The 22201-nt window shown below is 42.2% G+C and overlaps 4 protein-coding genes across 4 annotated transcripts in view; 1 reads left to right on the forward strand and 3 right to left on the reverse strand.

Annotated features, from left to right (window-relative positions):
- Positions 1-2940, reverse strand: part of klhl23 (kelch-like family member 23) — a 4041-nt gene extending 1101 nt beyond the window's left edge. The window contains exons 1-2 of the mRNA XM_034561922.1: positions 2847-2940; positions 1507-2736 (exon numbers count right to left, since the gene is read on the reverse strand). Coding sequence (XP_034417813.1) covers positions 1507-2736; positions 2847-2853 — 1237 coding nt within the window. The 5' untranslated portion in view covers positions 2854-2940. The remainder of the gene's footprint in view (positions 1-1506; positions 2737-2846) is intronic.
- A 1290-nt stretch (positions 2941-4230) lies between these two features.
- On the reverse strand, positions 4231-10798 carry phgdh (phosphoglycerate dehydrogenase). The gene is made up of 12 exons (XM_034562262.1): positions 10529-10798; positions 8879-9030; positions 8724-8789; positions 8583-8637; positions 8324-8422; positions 8084-8216; positions 7854-8002; positions 7606-7758; positions 6066-6204; positions 5740-5867; positions 5428-5650; positions 4231-4649 (listed from the first exon to the last, which is right to left on the reverse strand). The coding sequence occupies exons 1-12, from the start codon at positions 10664-10666 to the stop codon at positions 4495-4497; spliced, it is 1590 nt and encodes a 529-aa protein (XP_034418153.1). The 5' UTR covers positions 10667-10798; the 3' UTR covers positions 4231-4494.
- A 1390-nt stretch (positions 10799-12188) lies between these two features.
- Positions 12189-16245, forward strand: ccdc173 (coiled-coil domain containing 173). The gene is made up of 9 exons (XM_034561264.1): positions 12189-12383; positions 13106-13314; positions 13456-13629; positions 13723-13928; positions 14119-14275; positions 14374-14513; positions 14668-14860; positions 14986-15150; positions 15257-16245. Exons 1-9 carry the CDS (start codon positions 12335-12337, stop codon positions 15611-15613), a joined length of 1650 nt encoding a protein of 549 aa, XP_034417155.1. The 5' UTR covers positions 12189-12334; the 3' UTR covers positions 15614-16245.
- ppig (peptidylprolyl isomerase G (cyclophilin G)) lies at positions 16244-22105 on the reverse strand. The gene is made up of 13 exons (XM_034561259.1): positions 21946-22105; positions 21306-21389; positions 20939-21013; positions 20749-20856; positions 20378-20422; positions 20202-20289; positions 20057-20086; positions 19802-19941; positions 19534-19714; positions 19265-19450; positions 18673-18763; positions 18310-18443; positions 16244-17917 (listed from the first exon to the last, which is right to left on the reverse strand). Exons 2-13 carry the CDS (start codon positions 21364-21366, stop codon positions 16930-16932), a joined length of 2127 nt encoding a protein of 708 aa, XP_034417150.1. The 5' UTR covers positions 21367-21389; positions 21946-22105; the 3' UTR covers positions 16244-16929.
- Between the last annotated feature and the right edge of the window lie 96 nt (positions 22106-22201).

Raw genomic sequence — 22201 nt, forward strand, 5'->3', positions numbered from 1 at the left:
AACAGACCCCAGGCAGTTTGGATTGGCAGCCAAACCTCCTTCACTCTAGTGTTGAACACCGGAGCCCCTCAGGGCTGTGCGCTCCTTCCCCTCCTGCTCACGCTGTAAACCCACGACTGCAACCCCAAACATGCAGAGGACTCTGTTGTGAAGTTTACAGATTACAAAACAGCACTGATATTTCACATCGAGAGGAAGTCAACAACCCTGCAGTGTTTTTGACAGAACAACTCGCTGCTCAACATCAGTAAAACCAGGGCGCTGATTGTTGATTTTAGAAAAAAGGGGATCAAAATGCACACTCCTGTCTACTTCAATGGAGCTGAGAGAGAAAGCTATCAGCTTTAAGTTCCTAATGAGCATCACAAACAACCTGACATGGTCCTCACACATCTCCATCCTTGTGAAGAAAGCTCCTAAACAGCTGTATTTCTTAAGGAAATTTAAGAAGGCAAAATTCCTGTGCCATGTTCTTGTAAACTTTCACAGAAGTGCAATAGAAGCACATTTGTAATTTGGGATTCTGGGCTATACAAAATACACAGAATTGAATTGAATCCTGACTGCAAATATTACAAACTGGCATGGGATGTTTACGGCACAGCACAGGAGGGCGACCCAGAACCACATTGGCACCCATCTACTGAGCATCAGTGATACTGGTGAGAAGAGGAACCTGTGAAGAGGGGATAATAAAAGACAAAACCCACCCAGCCACAACCTGTCCACCCTGCTGCCGCCTGGTAAGAGACACAGAAGTATCAGCTGCTAAACCACCAGACTTCACAACAGCTTATTTTCTCTGGCTGAGACTCCTTAATCGCCATCCTCCATATATATATATAATAGTTTTTATTTGTCGTTCTTGATTGTTTTCTTTCCTATTTAGCAACAGCACTGAAACCAGCTGCCTGTGTCTGAAAACAGGGTGGAGGACAGCAGTGGGATTGAACTAATGTTATAAAGTTGTGGGACATCCAAAGCAATGAGCTAAACATTATCTATAGATCTGAGGTGAACAGCAGAACTGGGTGACAATGCTTTGTGGATTTGCCAATAGGAGCGACCAATTTCATGCACAATTAGTCATCTTATTCAGAGTTACTGGGAAAATATTGATGAGCACAGCATTAAAGTTGTCAAAAAAAGTGAAAACATGCATTATTATTCAGTCAATTTCCTATTCTCAGTTTCTTTTGTGGCTTTCAGCTATATCTAGGTTCAGGAGATGAGTCTGTTGTTATGACAACTGAGCAAACTCCATCTGCTGATGACCAACCCAAGATGTGGCTGAAAGCTCAGTAAGTGGGATGTGTGTTAATAATTCATTAATTGAGGTCCAATGTTCATTCCTGACCTGAAAAATTATCTTCCAAAAAATGTCATGTGATGCGATTGAACAGCTACTAAACCAATCCGGTGGAGAGATTGCGTAACAGTAAAGTATTCTTTCTTCTATATCTAAAGTTCATTGATTCATATAAGTCATTACTTAATGTTGCATACCTTGGATCATTTTGGCCAAAGGGGACCATTTCTTTTTCAAGGGATCATAATATTCGGTCTCTTGCTCCGGAGCTCCTCCTTTGTATCCTCCAATGGCATAAATGCAGCCATGCAGCGCCACAGAGCAGTGGTAGTATCTAGCTGTGATCATGGGGCAGCCCTCGGTCCATTCATCATAGTCACAGTTATAAACCGAAACTGTGTCCAGAGCCTCGACCGTGTTTGTCCTGTAACCACCAGTCACATAGATATTTGCTCCAAGTAAACTGACACCGTAGCTCTCTCTAGAGTGGTCTGGCATGTCTTTTCCTTGCACCCAGGTGTTGCTGATAGGATCCCAGATGTGAACCTCACAAAGAGGGTGCCAGTAATATCCACCGATGATATACATGCTGGAAGACATTTTTCTGCTGGCGGACAGATCTTTGCCATTGGACCTTAAAGCCTGAACGATCATAGATTTAAAAATGTCTTCACTGTTCAGCAAGCATCGTCTGTGCACCTCCAAAGTAGCCTTGAAGTAAATCTCATCAAGTTCTAGGTGGATGGAGTGCAGCAACTCCGCAGAACAGTGAACACGATTATCCAAGTCATGGGTCACCCACTTGGCTACAGCGTCTATCAACACGTCGTCCCTCTGTACGGTGAGGTTCTGAGCAGCCAGAACGGAGCTCATCTTCCCGGGATCCAGCTCGAGGAACTCTTCCTGCTGGATGAGCTCTGTGAACCTGCTCAGCATCACCCGGCGGGCCTCCCTCTCCAGGCCAGCGCACAGGTGCAGCTCAGCGAATGCGTGCATCCCCAAGCAGTTGTCCACATCCAGGAGGCGAACCAGAAACTCCTCGCATGCTTGTTTCACCGAAAGGAACTGCAGCAGGTCAGCAGCCTCCAGCAGGCTCTGCACGTTACTCTGAGTGATGCTCAGCTGGGCTGTGTACACGTAGTTCACCAAAGCATCCAGGACCCCGGAGTCCACCCCGGTGAGCTTGATGACGCTGTTTGACCTCTCCCTCATGTCGGCCGTGAACATGACTTTGAAATAGGAGCTGCGGGCCGACAGCAGCGCCTTGTGGCAGTGGAACACCTGTCCGGACTCGCCGCACTGGAGAGCCACGTCGGTGAACAGGCCACTCGTGTAGAAGCGCCTCAGAGCATCCAGGAGCGCTGCCGGGTGGTCGACATCACAGAAGTCGTACGAGTAGAGTTCAGCTCGCCTGTGTGACATAATATCTGGTGGAGAAGACGCGACACACGTGACACAACCTACAGCACCGCGGTGTCAACAGCTCGATTCCCCCCATTGCATTCATTCATAGAAGGCGACATTCAGGCAGGCTTACCTCTCATGCTGTTTCCACGAACGTCCCCCGTGTTGTTCAACGCTCGACAGTGTGCCCTCTATTTGAACGCTCCACACACACACACACACACACACACACACGGACCTCAATATAGCTCGTGCAGGACCGTCGCAGGCAGCTCTATCCTATTTTGGTATTTATGTGAAGCAGCCATCCCCCCCCCCCCCATCCCCCTCCTACTCCTCCTCTTCACTTGTGCAGTAATTCTCCGCCAGCAGGTTCTTGACAACACCCAACACCCGTCCAGCAGGAACCGGCCGGAAGAGAACCTCAGACCCGTCTCGTGAGGCGCATTAGAGAACCCGAAGCGGCGAGAACAGAATACAAATCTGACACGAATGAGCGTCGCCTTCAGCTGCACTCTCACAATAAACCATTGCACTGCTCTCTCTCCGTGTTTCCCCTCATTCTGGTCGTCGCCATGGCGTTTTGAACCCACTTTCAGTGCCGTGGACAAGGCTTTCCCTAATCCCAACGAGGATTAACAGCCCAGTGCACGATGTGTAGCCTACTCCTGCACAAGATCTGTCAGGTCGAAAACACGGTTGTTAGTAAAAAAAAGTGTCCCCTGTGACTGTTGCATTGAGCTCAACTGGAACTAATGATTATTTCCCCTATGGATTTATTTGCCGATATGGATTGCTTGTTTTAAAAAAAATAATAATTCTGAAAAAAGTGAGAAATGCCATAATTTTTAAAAGCAGCACATGTGTAGTGCATTTAAAATGACAATCAATTATCAAAAATAATTTCAATTACTGTTGTTCTTCTTAGGAGCTCAAACAATGCAGAGTGGTCGCACACATCCAATAACTGTGGAAGGTGCTGCACCACTAGAAGACCGCAAAAGTACAAGCACCTCAAATGTGTACTTTAGTGCAGTACTTGAGTCGATGTAGGCAGCATATAAGACAGTCAAAATTTGATTTAAATATCAGTTACCTGCATCTAAATGTCTACAACAGTCATATTGAAAAATATGTCAATTTTAAAAAGGATATTTGTTTACAGTAGGTTACAAATTGTTGACGTTATTGGTCCATGTTAAATGAGGTCTACTTTATACTGTTGGGCAATGATAGAAGAAGTACCCATCTAACTTTAGTAAAAGTAGCAATACATCCATCCATCGATCTATAGTCTTTTAACACGTAACCTATTCAGGGTCCCGGAGACGATCCCAGCTGACATTGGGCGAAGTCACGGTACACACTGGACAGTTATATTAGGTTACATTATAGGCTGTTGTATTAATTAAACTGTACATGTGCTTACTAGACTGGCAACTTGGTGTAATACCTCCCCTTTAAAATAAAAAAAGTTAAAGTGTGAAGTTCACTGAATAAAAACACGTACAAAACAATTGTTCTTACAGTGACTTAGTAAGTCTACTTTATTTTACACCTCCGCTTTATAAAAAAGGTCAAAAAGCAAACTAAACAGCACTTGACAGTGCATTTATTTTTTACTTCAACAAAGTGGATGTAAGGCATCTAAACACTGGAATGTTATCAAAATACCGGAGGACAAGCAAATGTTCAACTGGTAAGTTGTTAGTTGTAAACACTAAGACCGATCAATTATATTAGACACTTTGAAGATTTATAGATAGCATTGCTGCCGTCATCTAAATGGTGAGATGTGCGGCCTCCTTCACCAAAGGCTTCAAGGCACTGAGGTCTCGTGGGAGAGAGGACACCCCCACGCAATACCACAGATCCCCAGAGTGGGCTGTGGGAGCACTGAAGGACTCAATCTCCACTCCCTCTGTGGCCAGCAGTCCTAAACAAAGAACAACCGACAAGAGAAAATAGGTGTGATTTCCAAGCAAGAAAAACACAACTACTTAGTCCTTGGAAGTCACAACTCAGGACCAGCTTTTATCCAAATGTAAAGTCTGAAATCAAACAGCAACTGTGGGGAAAAATAAATAAATCTAGTTTATAGATGTTGCCTTGCCGACAGCATTGCATGCGTTATTTTGACTAAAGGAATTCAAAAGTTACTGCAAAATGACGTTCACCATTTACCACTTGAACCCTTAAGCTCCCCTTTAGTTGCTTTAAAGTTGGATACATTTTGTCAACACCATCCCTCAGCATAACATACTACATCTGCCTGTTCTACTGAGGCTATATTCAATCTTTTAGGAGGATATGTGGCTGTATATCAATATTTACTCCATTAAAAGTCAACTTTGAAGAAAATGTGTTTGAAAAGTATCTTCATCAAAACTTAAGGATAAATACTGTAGAGTGGATCAGAAACAGGAATGTTATGCATTTTATTCTAGATTTATAGTCTGGGCATAGTTGGATGCATAACGTAATCATGAAAGCTCAAAGAATATTGAAGTGTTTATTTTACATTTAATGCTTTACGTAGGTGAAACTTTCTATGATCACTTGACATGTCACAAATATGTTTTCCTTGCTTAAGATCCATCCAGATTGTTAATACAGAGACCAAATAGTGGTAGCCATCAGCTTGGTCCCTATTCTAACCTTATTTTCCATGAACATTAATGGGCAATGCATCATTTTAAATGTATGTTTCTTACCAGCCACTGAGGACAGGAGCTGAGGACTTGCGGAGGCCTTGAAGAACAGCAGGTTTCCAGTGAGAGAGACCGGCTGTCTGAACACACTGTCGTCCAGCTCAAGCAGGACCGGCACGCCACCTTGAACAGAACCACTGGCTTTGTAGCTGCTACCATCTACCACAATCTCCACCTTACACACTCCACTGGCAGCCCCGTCAGACGCACAGTGAGTCTGGTTCACCTGAATAATCAGTAGGAAAAGATTATTTTCTAAAGACACGCACCACGTCTTTGTCATTCGACATTCGCATGAGTGAGATCATGTTTTACCGCGATTCCAGACTCCTTGGCGAGGCTCAGGACATTGATGAGGTTCGGGCAACAGCCAGGTTCCTGGTTCAGCAGTCCAACCAGGACTGATGAAGTCATGAACCCAGTGGAGGACTTCAGGCAATCCCCTGGTTTGAGGAAAACAGCACATGAAGGTAAGTCAAACATTCTCAAGCAAAAGTGTTGAAACTGCGAACAGCAAAAAGTGCATCTTCATACTACAATTGTTTTCCCAATCATACCACCAAGGGGAGAAAACAACCGTTTCAACATTATCTTCAGCTTAGACAAACAGGTTAGACCAATAGTGTCGACAGTAGTTTTACCTTGAGTAGTAATTTGGACATGTTTGACCGGTTTCTTTGAAGCAGTGCAGGACTGCAGCACAGCTCCGACTGCTTCTCCGAGTTTGATCAGCTGGTGAGAATCCCGGGAGAACGTGCTGGCCAAAACCGGTGCATTTACCTCCATAAAAAGAAGGGAACATGGAATCAGAGTGCTTTTGTGAACTAAATGCAATCATACAATTGGAAAAGAGATGTAGTTCAGCATTTTGAGATTTAAGTTTTTTTCTCGACCAACCGTCACCCTCTTACAGTAGCTATCCATTTCAAAGCAAATGAGTCACTTTCTTTTAATGCTTTTAAGTTTGGTCGTATAACCATTTATTGTAAAAATCTTTGTGGGTCTTTTGTATAGTTTCAGACTTTGAATTCAGAGATGTTAATCAGGCTCAGTCAACCGAATGTGTATGTACTGTATGTGTTCATCGGACGAGAACACCTAATATTTACATATCCATGACAACGTGGCAAACGTCATCTGCTGAGGAAGACCATTTGTTTTGAGAGAAAGCTCCGGAGTCGCTACTCATGGAACTTGTGGTGAGATATTTTGTTCCAACTTCATACCTGAAGTTTTTAATCTGCTAACACATCCTGAAAGATGGCTGATCCAAATCATGAAAACACCCTGAATTACATGGCATTAGTACACAGTGTGACACGCATGGTAATCTATGCCGAGTCCAATATAAGTTGTTAACAACGCATTACCGAGCACAAACTTACTTGAATATAGGATTTGACACATGAATGGATTTACGAGGTAATTCTAATGTTAGGATGCCTGAATTGTACATTATTTCCCAAAGCATAATCTACACTAGTGCATGGCAGTTTGTCAAACTTTTCACATAAAGCTCCATCGTGAACTTCTCAGATGTTTGTGTTGAAGTCAGTCTGTTCAGTTGAACCCCAATAACTACAGTTACTCCATGATCTAATGGCAACATCAGGTCCCTTTGGCAAGTATTGTATGAATGTTTATTCTAAAAGTAAAAGGTCACTTTGAATATTATATTACTTTGGTAGACGTCTCAAATATTCCAAAGCTTTCGTTTCAATATAAAATACGAAAAACTAAGTGCATCAAACTGCATGCATGTATATCTTTGCTTTGTATTTTAATTGTGGAATGGCAATGTCATGGTAAGCTTCCTGTCTAATGCTGCTGAGACAGAACAGAGCTCACCTGACATACTGCCCCAAAAAGAAAAAAAATAATCTAATTATTCAAACCCTGTTATGTTATTGAAGTAAATTTAAGTAAAGCTTCGAGTCCGATCGACAACTCAACCAGTGCAAAGAGTTGCAGAATGATCTCTGAAGATAAAAAGGCGCATACGTTATGAAACAGGTGCATTGACTTTGAGCACTTAAAAAAAATAAAAAAGTTATATCACTCTCTTGTGAGTCTCCCTACCTTTATGGATGTGCAGCACAAAATTACTGAAGTTAACCTTAAATATTAAAAATCTCAAAGAGTGAGAAGTGATTTGTTTGAAAAAAGGTATAAAGAACTTACAGCTCCAACCAGACTCTTGCCTTTCACCATGTCCACAATCTGCAGAGCGATGTCCTCCCCACAACGAGCCTGAGCCTCCTTCGTACTGGCTCCCAGGTGAGGACAGCTGATGACATTAGGATGCTCGACCAATGAGCGGTTCTTAGGAGGCTCCTGTGGCCAAACAAACACAAAGTAAGACTGCTGCAACTCTTTTATTTATATTAATGAGTGATCAAGGAAATAATTCTGTGCTCCAATGATCTTGCCTCAACAAAGACGTCAAGCCCTGCTCCTCCGCACTGTCTGGACTCCAAAGCTCGGAGGAGAGCCGCCTCATCAATGATGCCCCCTCGTGCACAGTTCACAACCTTCACTCCCTTCTTGCACTTCGCAAACGTTTCATCACAAAGTAGACCTTGGGCAGGAAAATGTACAATTGAAAAAGCAATCCCACAATTCCTCGGTACAATTGATGACGGCTGCATGTAAAACTCACCGACAGTAGAGGGCATGAGGGGAGTGTGCACAGTAATGTAGTCACACTGGGGCCACAGCTGCTCCAGAGACATCTGCTCGACCCCCCAGCCTGCGGTCACCTCAGGAGTAGTGATTGGGTCATAGCCGATCGTCTACGAAGAGAAAGACAACCATACCGTATCGCGTTTGTTTAACCTTTAAGTGTGATTAACCACTGAGAAACATGACCCGTCTTGACATGCATGATCTCTTTACTTACCCTCATGCCAAATGATTGCATTCTTGAGGCGACTTCCTTTCCTATTCTTCCAAGTCCAACTATTCCGAGCACTTTGCCGTACAGCTCTGCACCCATGAACTGCGAAATTAGAAACAAAACTATGACCCAGTCCAAGTGTCACACCTGATTAGTGCCGTTTGGCCTGAACAATGGAGCCGACCATGCAACAGTAATCGCTTTGTGTGCCAACCGCAAACACGGTCGTTCAAACGGGCGACAAACTAAAATCTCGGCTCACCTTTTTGCGATCCCAGTTCCCTTGTTTCATCGACATCGCAGCTTGAGGCACATTTCTAGAAGCAGAAAGAAATGAAACACCACGACACTTGTACTGTACTTCAATGCAATTTTAAAAACGGTGCACAGTTGCTCATCTCACCTTGAGAGGCTCATCAGTAGAGCACATGTCAGCTCGGCGGCACTGATCGTGTTGCCGCTCGGTGTGCTGGAGAAAACGGTCTCCAGTTAATGGACAGTACATTGTATTATGTTGGAACTGCGCAAGCATAATTGGTGCACAGACTGGGAACTTACTTCATGACAATAATACCCTTTTTGGTGGCAGCGTCAACATCCACATTGTCCACGCCAGTTCCAGCTCTCCCAATGATTTTGAGGTTATGAGCAGCACTGATGACGTCAGCGTTTACCTTCGTTGCAGATCGAACCACAAGGCCATCGTAGTCCTGGTAGTGAGAAAAGCATTCAGTTGATCTCATGGCATTTATGGTTATCAATTATTACGTGGCACTTTGATTAATGCAAAGAAGCTGGTCATTTCTATCACCATGGCACAATATAAACCAACATCATAAAACCATGGATTGTTTTTAAAACATTTTTTACCTCATCTACCTTTTAGACAAGTATTCCTTCAGAAATGTAGTTTTAATACTTGCAAGTGTTTCAGATTAAGTATACATAGCAGATAGTTAAATAAATGTGAGTTTACTCATGTTATCACAAACACAGAGTGCTTTTTGACCCAACCTGTCTTGCCTGGTTATTATATTTCTTTTATTCCAGACTCATGAGTCCATAAAGCAATAAACACAAATATAACAACAATATATAAAATACAATACAATACAATACAGGGACATAGGTACAATTACTGCAGTTAAATGGTTAGTTCCGTTTGTTTGGGCGAATGTGAAAAATGTCAATCCAAAGCTGGCGATGAAAGAACCAGACTGAGCCCGTCTGAAAAGGCCTTGGTCTGCTTCCAGTGCTGGACTCCGCTGTGGTTTGTATGCGGTTTGAAAGCAAATGGACTAACCCAAAAGCCTGCGTGATAGCAGATGTGTGTGTGTGTGTGTGTGTGTGTGCATAAATTCAATAACTCGACTACAGCCGACCGTGGGCTGCGAACAATGCCCGATCTGTGTTGGTGATGTTACGGCCTATATTTTTACAAGATATTTCTGTAACCATGGTAACTCGTGAGCTTTTCAAGTGTGGAGATGAGTGTACTGTAACAATTATGGTGCAAATGCTTCTGTTTGTCATGTTTCTTGTCTTACTGTTTATGATCAGCTGTTGGAGGGCCAGTTGCAGCCTAATAATGCTCATTGCGATTGTCTTTTGTGTGCACGTTCTTAAAAAAATAAAATAAAATAATAAAACCTCATCAGATGTGGTAATCAAAAACTGTCCAACAGACTTCTATGTTCAATGGCTCCATTTTGGGTGCATATTGTACATTTCCACTGCAACCCATTTTTTCCTACAGAGGCACATATTTGTTTCTGCCTCTGCATTAAGATGACAGCAGCTGCCACCCGGCTGCACGGTGGCACCCAGAGAAACAAAGTGATGGGATCCCTAGTAAAGTCCGGGATGAGTTGCATCAGCTTCCTAGAGGGGGGGCGGTGCTAAATGCACATTCAATTGTCACATCGTGAGCCGGTAAATACGTGTCAGCGAAGAGGAGTGCGAGTACAGTACGTAACAAAGTGCACACGTCGTACATACAACTTGTTATAAAAACATGTAGTTAAACACAGACGCGACTTCACTTGCAATGTTATATTATTTACCCGAGAAAAGCACAGTGGTAAAAAATAAATTAAAAAAAACACAACACACAGACTAAACTTTTCTTTTTTTGACAGGATTTGAAAACGCACCACGAAGCCCGTGCACGTGAAAGCGGGTTACGCAACACTCGAGCGCCAACTTCACCTTGATCTCCGCCATTAATTCATCCCTTTTCATGTTCGGTTTTTCCGTGACTCGGATGCCATTTTCCTCCAGAATCGCCTTGCAGCGAGGGTCCACACTTTCACTGATTAAAACGGTCTGGATGGAGATGGGGGCCATCTTCGGGGTTTTCCTCACTGGGCTGCTAGTTGGTGGCTGACTGGTGATGGTGGGTGGCTGGTGGCTGGTGGCTGGTGGCTGGTGTCTCCGTGGGTTGATGGACACAAGGGGTCGCTTTCCCTCTGCTGCTTTTGAATGGTTTTCTCGGATTAAAGACGGCCCCTTTCAAAGTAAACCCGCCTCTCGTGCATCTCCTGGTCTGACGTAACTCAAGAGGAGGCCCCTTCATACTGGAGACCAGTTTAATGAAAAGAATGCTGAGACCAGTTTGAGTGTCAGTGTCGCACAAGTATTCAGATGTAACAGAAATAGCAACATCACAAGTAATGTTACACACTGCAAGCGTGCAACCAAAAAGTACAATTACAGAATATATAAAAGAATATATGGATTATTTATCCAGGAAATGGACCCTTTCAGGGTTATATTATTATGTAATGTAATAGTGGATTGTTATTACTTTGCATTAACATGCAAACAGCATTTTAATGTTTTCATTTTACTGACTGTCTATGTAGTTTTCTTGAAAGCAATATGTATTGTATACACTCTTTATATGTTTAGTATGTATACAAAGTAATATGGCTGTACTTGGGTAGAAAGTACCCTATTCATCTCTGAAGTACAATGATATAAAAGTATTAAGAAGCATAAAATGGAAATACGTAAGTGAAGTCAAGTACCTTTGACAAAGAAAAACAACCATATCCTATGCAACTGGTAATGTTATGCTTTGATACCGCATAAGTAATCACCATAAACGTTGTTGGTTCATATTAAGTTGGTGAAATTAAATATAAAGTAGGTTGTTTTGTTGAAATCCTTTTAATTTTCCAAAGAATAACTGTTGTCCTTGAAAATTGTTCTTTTCTTCATTTAACATTTGATAAGGCAAGCCCATTTTTTATTGCTTAATTTATCAGATGCTGTTTATCACCTGACTCATAGGCTGCACATGACAGACCCCTAATGTGTCAGACGGTCACAGTCACCATTATATATATATATATATATATATATATATATATACATATATATATATATATATACATATATATATATATATATATATATATACATATATATATATATATACATATATATATATACATATATATATATATATATATATACATATATATATATATATACATATATATATATATATATATATATATACATACCACTAGATTTTAAACACTGTATAGACACTCAAATAAATATCTGCAGTCAAGCAAATTACCTGAGTGCCTATACAGTATAAAGTGAAAGTCACGTTGACACAAAACAACGTCACATGAATCCACTTCATTTAAACGAGTTTAATTATATTAGTATATCCAGAAAACCTTGTAAAGGTTCAAATGATATAATCGTTAACCATTAAAGTAACCGTTTAAAAGGCTGAAAAACAAAAACAAGTGCAATATTTTTGGACAGATTTCTGACATAGTGGCACGTGGTGTTCCGGTGTGGGACACACAGCGCCCCCTGTTGTGCATCAGCAGGAACGCTTCAAACTGGCTCGGGCGTTGCCTGGATACAACATAACAAATACGCACCTTGACACAGCTGTATGTAACCGAGAAAGAGAGCAAAGTTTGTCAGGTGTTTTAATTAAAATAGTACTTTTAAATTGAATTACTTGGTAATATATATCAAGTAAAAATGGCGTTGGTGGTTCAGTATGGCCGACGGAAAGGCTCCAGTAAGAGAGGTGAGAGCGTTTATAACCTTCACTGAAGAGCTCAGCTAACTAATGGAAGCCGTCATGGCTCAGAGACAATATGCAGTCTTTAAATCATGTGACGTTTACTACACAAAGTTCAGAATAATTTAAGAGTGGATCTAAAAACACATCAAACGTGTAGCCACTTTCAAAAGACAAGAGCTTTCTTTCTGTATTACTGTAAAGTATTATTTATTTGTCCATTTATTTATAAAACACGATGTAGGCATCTCCCTGTGAAACCTTCCCCAAAATTGCAGTTTTGCATATATGTATTTAGACTTAAAGTAAATGTGATTACAAAAAAACAACATAAACTGATAATTAAAAAAACGTTGACAACACATAACAGCAGTATTATAGATAAACATAATCTGATTATCTGCATTGGTTATCAGAGGGTATACCTGATCATAATCATCTCAGGTACAGACCAAAAAGTGATGATGTCAAAAGGCATTGCCTCACTTGATCCCAAATTATTCAAGGACTAATAATAACAGAACTTATGATGTCTGCTATTCAGTCCTATGTCTAATTACAGAATATGTACTTCCTACATGGACAAAATAAATATGCATCCTGTAATCTGGAGAAAACCATTTACAGTCCTCAATTACCCAAATTACACAAAGTCCCCTTCAATAAACTGTGTTCTAAATGCAGTGTCTTCTCAAAGTACTTTCCTCCTTTTTTCTTTTTTTAAAAAGCATCTTCCTCCGAGGAAGGCAGCCAGATGATCCAGCCACCAGACCTCCAACAAGTCACCGTCTTTAGCAAGAGGGAATGGCGGAGCATTCAAGATGAGCTGAACCAGGTTAATAGAGACAAGGAGAGTATGAGAGAGGCAGCAAAGGAGAGGGAGGCCTTGCATTTGCAATCCCAAGAGGTGGTGAAGCTGTGGTCCAATACCATCACTGTAAGTTGCATTTTATTTGTTTTATTACATTTAGATGTGCTTGTAAGGTTTTCCGCGATGAATACACAATGTTCTGCTGTAAGGAATATTACAAAGAATCGTGCAAAAGGTTGAGACGCTTTATGTTTACATTTATCAAAGGGTCAAAGGCAAAAAAAACTAGAGGCAAAGAAGATCCGGGAGGAGATTGAAGAGGAGAAAAGGAAAGTGACTGATCAAGAAGAGGCCAAGTATCAGGAGCAGCAGCGGAAAGAGGCCAATGACAAAGCCAAAAGTCAGCTGTTCTATCAAACAGATCGGGTTAAAGGATTACATGTTGGTATCGCTCGAGAATGACTATCACACGTACATGTTTGGCTATACACGTTGATGTTTGGGGATAATGAATGATTATCACTACTTCCACAGCGTGCCCTCTTAGTGACAGAGGTGCTGACGGAAAGGGAGGCACAGATTAAACTGAAACAAAGGATCAAGAATGCCTCTAAAGCTGTCGACAAAGAATTACTGGATATGATGAAGACCAGAGAGGACGAAGCCTTGAGACAGGAGCAGGAGAAAGTCCTTCAGAAAAAGCTCAGGGAACAGGCTGTTGCAGAGGACCTAAAAAAACAGTAAGTCTCACAGCTTCCCCAACAACACGCTGCAGATGCACCAGAATTACAGGCATTTCAAGGATATGTATTATTGTATTGAGAGTGGGCATTTAACATCCTAATTTCGCAACTCAACCGCTCCTGGTTGTGTGACGGATTTCAAATGAGAATCAGAGATGGCTTGATCGAAGCGTTTCCTTCTCTGTAGGGTCAAGGAAAGTGAGCGAGTGAGAGAGCGACAGAAGATAGAGAAACAGAAGGACAGAGAGGAAACCCAACGCCTTCAAGAGCTCCACCAGTTGGAGCAAAGAATGGAGGAAGAAAGGCTAGCAGAGCTGAAGAGATACCTTTTGCACGCTCACATGGTAGGCTCTCAACAGAGCAGGTTAACTGCTATTGTTATTCACACGAGCGTACTACTGTATAGTCAGTGTACTCATACTGTATATTATATCATTTACAGGAACATGTCACCAATATGGACCTCATAAAAGCGACAGATGCACAAAAACAGGAGGCGGAAGAGGAGCAACGGAAACTTTTTGTCTCTGCAAAACAAAAAATGATGAAGTTACGGAAAGACAAAGAAAAGGAATTGTTCAGGTAAAGCCCGGAAAAACAATACATAACATCACCCCTTCATCCTAACTTCTAGTGCACACAGCCATCGGTCTTGGCATCTTGAACACACAGCGGGTCCGTGGTGAATCATCACGACGATCATACTCTTGAGTATTTTTTTTAATGTATTCCTCAGAGAGGCACAAATGCAAAGAGAGACGGTCACAAAGAAGCTGGACGACACACAGCAGGGTCAAAGCGGCCGAGAGGAGCAGAGGATCGCGAGGGCTGCTGCTGAGCAGGAAGTGAAAGAGGCACAACGGCAGAGGGAGGAGGAGGAGAAGAAGGCCGCCATGTTGGAGTCAATAGCTGCACACAGAGAACTCTTGGTGAGACGAGTTCAGATGCTGCACCTGCAATACACAATGTCACTGCAGCCGCTTATCGCCGTGGTGATTTGACCCACAGCTAACACAATGTTCTTCCACCTGTGACACGCACTGTGTTTCATCAGAGACAAGAAAAGGAGCAGAGGGACAGATCAACAAAGGAGAACACCCGAGACACACTTCAGGCCAAGAAGGAGGCCGATAGAATATTCTCTGAGAAACAACAACTGAAGGCTCGGAGGATGAAAGAAGATGGAAGAAAAATACAAGACTTCAATGCCACACAAATGGTAATGATGAAACCGTCTCCGCCACATTGTTGGAAAAATGAGCAATTTTGATTGGGCGGTTGTTATCTTTTTTTTTCTTCTTCTTTTCTTCATCCTTCACATATAGGCTGAAAAGAGTGCCAGGCATCAGCAGCTGAGAAGAGACCAACACGAGTTCGAAGAGAAGAACGCAGAGCTCATGGCTGAAGACGAAAACCAGTTTCAACAATATTCACAGCACATCATCAGAGCAGCGGCAGAGGCTCAGCGGAATGTGTTTGCACTTTGCAAAGCCGCGGAGGAAGGGATCGGAGGAGGGCACGGTCCAGTTTCTCGCGGGGTCAGGCCGACCTACCTCGTTCAGGACCTCACCGATGCTCAATTGCCCACATATGTCTCTGGTGCAACGCAGAACATCAAAAAGTTAAATGAGGCCGATGATATTCTCGAAGCAAAGAGGAGACTTGGGTTTACGTGGTCGTAGGTCACTCCAAGCGGGCAATTCTGGGTTCAAAGGTTGAATAAAATTCTGACAGAGGCGGCGTCTCAAATCACTCACTACTCCGTTCATAATAGACACTCAACAGTGTCTTGTGTAAGTGAATAGTAAATTGGGGCTATGATTGGGATTCATGCATCGTCATTGTACCGGAAGCTAACCCAGAGGTAGAGGTAAAAGAGGCTGAGCCATGTCAGTTTCACATTTAAGAGTGCACTATTTAGTAAATATGGAGTGGCTTTTGACAGTCAGATAGCTGGGATGTGTTACATGTACGAGTGTTCTTTAGGTACATGAAGTAGAGCAATGTGTGAGACAATGTTCTCTGAATGTTTTAGTCGGAATGCTCGACAGTCCATACATGATGTCGTGAGATCAATAACACAGATAGTTGTTTGAAATCAATCACACAAAAATAATGGACCCTAACATAACACCCAAACCAAGCAATTAATCCCCACTGCAGTTCCCTGAACCAGGCAATGGATGACAAAAAGTTAGCAGTCCAATGTATAATCTCCTGTAATTTGTTCACTGTTGATTAGATGCAATTTGGGCCTCCAGTGGCTTGTGTTTATGAAAGCATTTAGAGAATAATAAAACCGCTTATTCAAATCAAATTTGAGCCTTTTAATTCATCCTACATGGCAGTAGAGTTCATAAAATCAACTTGCACAAAACACAATTTATACAAATTGATTTCATATTGTACTTTCAGCATGACTGACAGTTCTGTCTATAAAAACAAACAAACTCAAAACCGGTTGACAAATAGGATTACAGTACAAGGTCACAGATATCCAAAAAGAAGTCATGGATGTACATATGTCATCAAACGATGAGAGATACGCATGCAAGAAACTTGATTGTTGTAAAAATGATTTGCCAATCAGACATTTGCCAAATTTAAGAGTCTTGAGGAAATCCTTCCTCAAACTGTCTGCGTGGCTTCAGCTACACATCAACAGTGTAATGCACTTGATGGGGGACACATCCACAACCCCTTCAGCGGCAGAATGCAGTCCAAAGCTCGCATGATGATACAGGCTGCCATTGTACGTTTGAGTGGTATTCACACACTTCTTAACAGTTTGGAAAATAACCCTTGACGGACTTTTGTACAATCATGTTAGCTTTGGATGAAGGGTGGAGTGGGATTGTATGCACTGAATGAGGAATGTGGATAAGTCTACTCTAGATGGAAAGCTGATGCTGCATACTTACATATGCTTACATATGTAGTTGGGGTGAAATGGGGACAAACTTCAAAACTCCCAATCTATTCGGGTATCATCACAGGATCAGTCGCTGTCAGAGCTTGAGCTAGAGCTGCTTTTATTTCTCTTGCGGTTGTTTCGGTCTTTGCCCTTTGTACTATCTGGTCTTGGTTTGGCCGGACTTCTCCTGTCTTTGGACTTGGAGGTGCTATTCGCTTCTCTCCGTTTGGAATCTGGACTCTTTCGACTCTTCCTTTTCTCATCTCTATCGCTCTCAGAGCTGCTGCTCCGTCTTCTCCTTTGGTTGGCAGACTCTCTGTCCCTGTCTCTTCTATGAGGGGATCGATCTCGGCTGTGGTCCCTCTTACTACTCCTGCTTCTGGAGCGCCTGCCTCTGTGGGAGTTTCTCGACTTATTTCTGTCTGGACTTCTTGTTCTATGTTCCCTATCCCTGGATGTCCCTCGCTTCTTGTTCTCCCTTTCATTGTTGTGTCGTCTTTCCTGACTCCTGCTACGCTCTTTGCCCCTCTCTCTGTCTTTTTCGCATTTTTCTTCTTTGTCTTTAGACACTGCAGGTCCGCTCCTGTCCCTGCTACTTGATCTGCGGCCATCTTTTGCAGTTGGTTTTTCCTTACTTTTGGACTTTGTCCTAGGGCTCTCACCATTTCTTCCTTTGGTGTCCTCTTTTTGCTTTTTGTCAGAGTCATGACCCTTATTTTTATCTTTATTGGGCTCTGACTCCTTTTCTTTCTTACTATCATTTTTGTCTTTGCTCTTTGAGCGACCTTTCCCATCATCACTTTTGTGCTTGTGACCCTTCTCTCTGCTTTTTGACCTCCTACTCTTTTCTCTGCTTTTGCTGCGGCTTTGAGATTTATCTCTTTTCTTTGCCTTGTGTTTGCTATGCTTCTCATCCTTCTCAACAGTGTCTTCCTCTTTGCTTTTGGATCTATGTGACCGAGTTTTCTTGTCTTTTTTACCCTCAGCTGTGTGGTCATGCTTTGTGTCGGAGGTCCGCCTCTCTCTTCTTGGAGCTTTAGCAGCGTCATCCTTGGCCTCGTTCATGTCCCCTCTGGTGAAAAAGTGCAGAGTGAACGTCAAACACAGAATACGACTACTGACGTCAGGCAACACTATGGAACTACATGACAGCGTTCAATAATGATCTGCCAATACATCACTCAGAAAACATTTGACTTATTTGCTTACAGAACACATCACAATAGTGTCACAATAGCCTTTGCCTTTCATCTTATATCTGGGAACATTTCAGGTACCCACCCAGGAAGGTTTAGCCGTTTCATGTCAAACATTTCATCACTGCTCGGCACACTAAAGGAAAGTTAAGCCAGTTTGGATTCTAACTACGCTAAAATTGTACATAACATTCTTAGATGTCACAGTCTTATTTAATTTGATTTATTTACTTTTACAGTCTAATGAGTGAAAATGAAGTTATCTTACTTGTCACCCTTAATCCAGCGTTCTCCGGTGACTGCCCTCATCCTCTGACGCTGCAACTCCTGACGCCAGTGTGGAGGGGTTTCACTGCGCTGGAAACGATCTCCGGACCTTGAAGGAGACGGAGTCCGATAGCGCTGGTTGGGAGGAATGACAAACCACTTACTTATGTTCTAAAACAGACTGGAAACTACACCAGTCAAGACAGGAATCTTAAAAAGCTGCAATTAAAAGTTTTATAAATTGTGAAATCAAATTGTGCCTTGTGACAGCAACAAGATATATTCCAATCTCATTAGTCATAATATTAATTGTGACAAAGTGGACAAAATGTTAGTTGAGCTCTTCACACTGAAGTCCACCTACCCTTGGACCCCTGCCTTTTATCTTCCTCCCGGATCGTGTCATCGCCAGTCTTTTATGATATGATGGCTGAGAATTATATGTTATGCCAGAACTAGAGAGAAGGAGGGACAGGAAAAAAAAAGCAGGGCATGACATTTTGGTTAAAAGAGCATCCAAATGTCCTCATGAGACCGTAAAGACTGTAAAATGTGTGTAAAAAGCAAGCTTATTTGAGGGCATGGTCCGGTAGTTTACAACACTGTCATGGCCAGCGTGACAAGCTATGCGGTCACGAACCTCGTAATTATTTCGTAAAAAGCCCACCATGCATTCGAATGACGTGAAGCCCCCTGAAACTGACAGCTATCAATAACACCGCTATCTGTGGTGGTGAAGATGTGCCGGGTGAGAAGACTGAAGAAGGAGTGTGTCGCATTGTTGCCTCTCTAGTGTGCTTTGCATGCTCAGGCACACCCGACCACAGTGTCTTCAGAAATTTTGCACCCGAAAACGTATGCAAAATATTAACGGATTCTATAGAAAGCTGCTGTTGCTCTGGTATTCGTATTTGGGCACGCTATGAATTAATCATACCTAATATAAAAACGCTCACCTCTCTCTGGGCCTTTCCTCTTTATTCGGCTGAGACTTTTCAGCCTCCTCTTTTGGATTCTGGACCACCTGGGGACTCCTCCTCATGAGGAATCGATTCTCTGGGATGGTTGGAATTTCTTCAGGACGTACAGTAGAAGTAACCAACTCTTCTTGTTCTTTCTCTTCAGCACTTTCTGCCTCTGACCTAGTAAAGCATTGCAGCTTAGAATAAAGATACTAGCGTACTGTACACTGCAGAAAGTGAAAATGTGACAATAAATTAGGTACCTTTTCTTTTCCTTCTTCTTCTTCTGTTTCTTTTTTAGCTTTTTCGCCTTCTTTTTCTTCTTCTTAGATTCCTTCTCTGATTCATCAGAATCAGAGGAGGATGATGAAGAGCTCTCAGAGTCGCTGGAGCTACTGCTGGAACTGGAAGAGGCTCGCTCTCTTATTTTTTCGTCTTTCTTTGCTGCAAACATTTTTTTTAACTGTTAGAAGCAGTGCTTCATAAAATCTCTAATTTTGAAAGTATCGAAAATGCTCCACAGAAACAAACCTTTCGACTTTGGGATGAGTTCTCCACAGTTCAAAACTTTCACGTCAGCATATGGTCTACTATTGGGATCCGTTTTCTGGTTTTCCATGGTTTGAACAACCTCTTGGCCAGAAATCACATGACCAAAAACCACATGGACACTGAGGAAATACAGTGGCGTTGAGCTTCAGCTATGTTGCCCTCAAGTGAAACATACCGTGTATATCGTGCACAATGCAATAAATCAGAGTTTAGGACCAATTAAGCAGCACTTACCTATCTAGATGTGGTGACGGTTTTGTTGTTCTAAAGTGGTATAGCAGGACAATCAAGATAAAAGGTCATAAATATTGTTAGTGCTTAGGACAGAATGAACTAATAATGCATCAAATTGAGATATATATATAGGAAAAAGGCTTACATGAAAAACTGTGATCCATTTGTATCTTTGCCCCTATTTGCCATAGACAGCAGGTAGCTCTTGTTGTGTTTAACAGCGAAGCTTTCATCTGGGGGAAAAGGATAATATTGTACTGCCATCTTGAAGCCAACGTCGGTTTGGATAACAACTGACAGCACTGACAGCGGCCTCTTTACCTTCAAAAAAGCCTCCATAGATGGATTCACCTCCTTTTCCATTACCTATGATAGAGAATGAACAAAACATGATCAAGGGCGCTACTACAGGAATGAGATTTATGGCGTTATAAAACTTGTGCCGATTGCTGGTCATTCAAATAAATTTGGTTAGGTTGGTGTTAAGATTTGTTGATGCGTTCTTTGGGTGCCGACTTGACGCCATGGGTATGTATATAGCAGGTACAAACGTACAGCCCTGTGATGCCATCAACAGAGAGACTTGCAGTGATTGACTATATCTTCAGCCTTAAAATATATGGACTTAAAGCATAGGTGTTCTAAGGTAAGTGCACCATTCACATCTTTATATTTAAACTGCATTAACTAACCTTCGCTGAAGTCTCCTCCTTGAATCATAAAGTCTTTTACAACTCGATGGAACACACATCCTTTGTAGTGCAAGGGTTTCATAGTTCCTTTGCCGATGCCTTTTTCACCTGCATGAAAGTTATCAATATTACACTGTGCAAGAAAGTTAAATGTTTTCTTGCGTCTTTGGAGGTCAATTTCAATATTTACCTGTGCAGAGGCATCTGAAGTTTTCACATGTTTTGGGACAGAATTCTGAAAACAATTCAACCACAACTCTGCCGACTGCGAGGAAAAAAAGCAATGTTAGTTTTCTTTTTCATGGACAGGAATTACTTTCAGTGGTCAGTTTATTGGGTTCATCTCGCTAAAACCAATGCAGTTTGAACCCATTCTGCCATCCCCAGTTATCTCAACAATGGTAGACTAAATATTAGAACAAATATTTGTGTACTATACAACTCAACAGTAGCACACGGTTAAATAAACACCTCTTTAAAACAATCCCCGCCCCCCAAAAAACTGGATGAACTGACAATTAAATAAATGTATTAGGAAGTAGACACGTCTTTCTTACCGAGCACATTACTGATGCCAATGTCAAGAAAGCACCGAGCGCGCTGAACTTTGATCCCCATGATCACATCTACTGATCAAACACCTGAAGGCGAGAAACACAGGGACACTTTAGCTTAGCATACATATAATGAATTCATTCTTTAAATGCACAATAAATCACAATAGGTGTTGGCTGTAAATGATCCTCTCGACATATCAAATGCACAACGTAAACGTGTTCGGCACCGCTACGACGGCAGCTGCGTTATAAACAGCGAACGTCGGCTAATGTTAGTTTCGTTTTTCCATCACTAGTTAGCTAGGTTAGCTCCCGAGAAGTAGCTAGCAACGCGTTTCAAGTTGCACGCGACCTGTGGAACGGCTTACGAAGAAACGTGTCTGAGTTTATCGATGCTCGCGCACAAACACTCGCGCTCAGGTTTCTATCGTTATGTTTCCACAAACAAACAAACACACACACACACACACACACGGTCGTCACCATTACGGTAGGCCTGGTTTTAGCATTAGCGGTTTCAACGAGCCTCAGCCAGACAACATGTTAGAACGATTATTTCACTTGACGTATAACATTCAATTTGGACATATTAAGTAAACGCATGTATCGCCTAGACGTGGCTAATGCGGAATTACGTCACCTGGAAATAAAACGAGATCACTCCATACAGCGAACTGCTCGGATAAACGACGAAAATTAACTTTCATTCAGTATTGGGTTCACTGTTTTCTAAAGATGGCGCGGCTCGGACGTCAATGTATTTCAAGAATTGTGCGCCAGTGAACGCAGTCCGGCACCTAGCTGTGAAAGACAAAGGTATTATGCCCTTGAATTAGCCTGTCAGGCACAGCTTTTCACAGGCTGCTCGTCATCCGGTCGGTGTAGTTACGTTTGGA

Source organism: Cyclopterus lumpus, chromosome 21 (genome assembly GCF_009769545.1).
Source record: "Cyclopterus lumpus isolate fCycLum1 chromosome 21, fCycLum1.pri, whole genome shotgun sequence".
Classification (NCBI taxonomy): domain Eukaryota; kingdom Metazoa; phylum Chordata; class Actinopteri; order Perciformes; family Cyclopteridae; genus Cyclopterus; species Cyclopterus lumpus.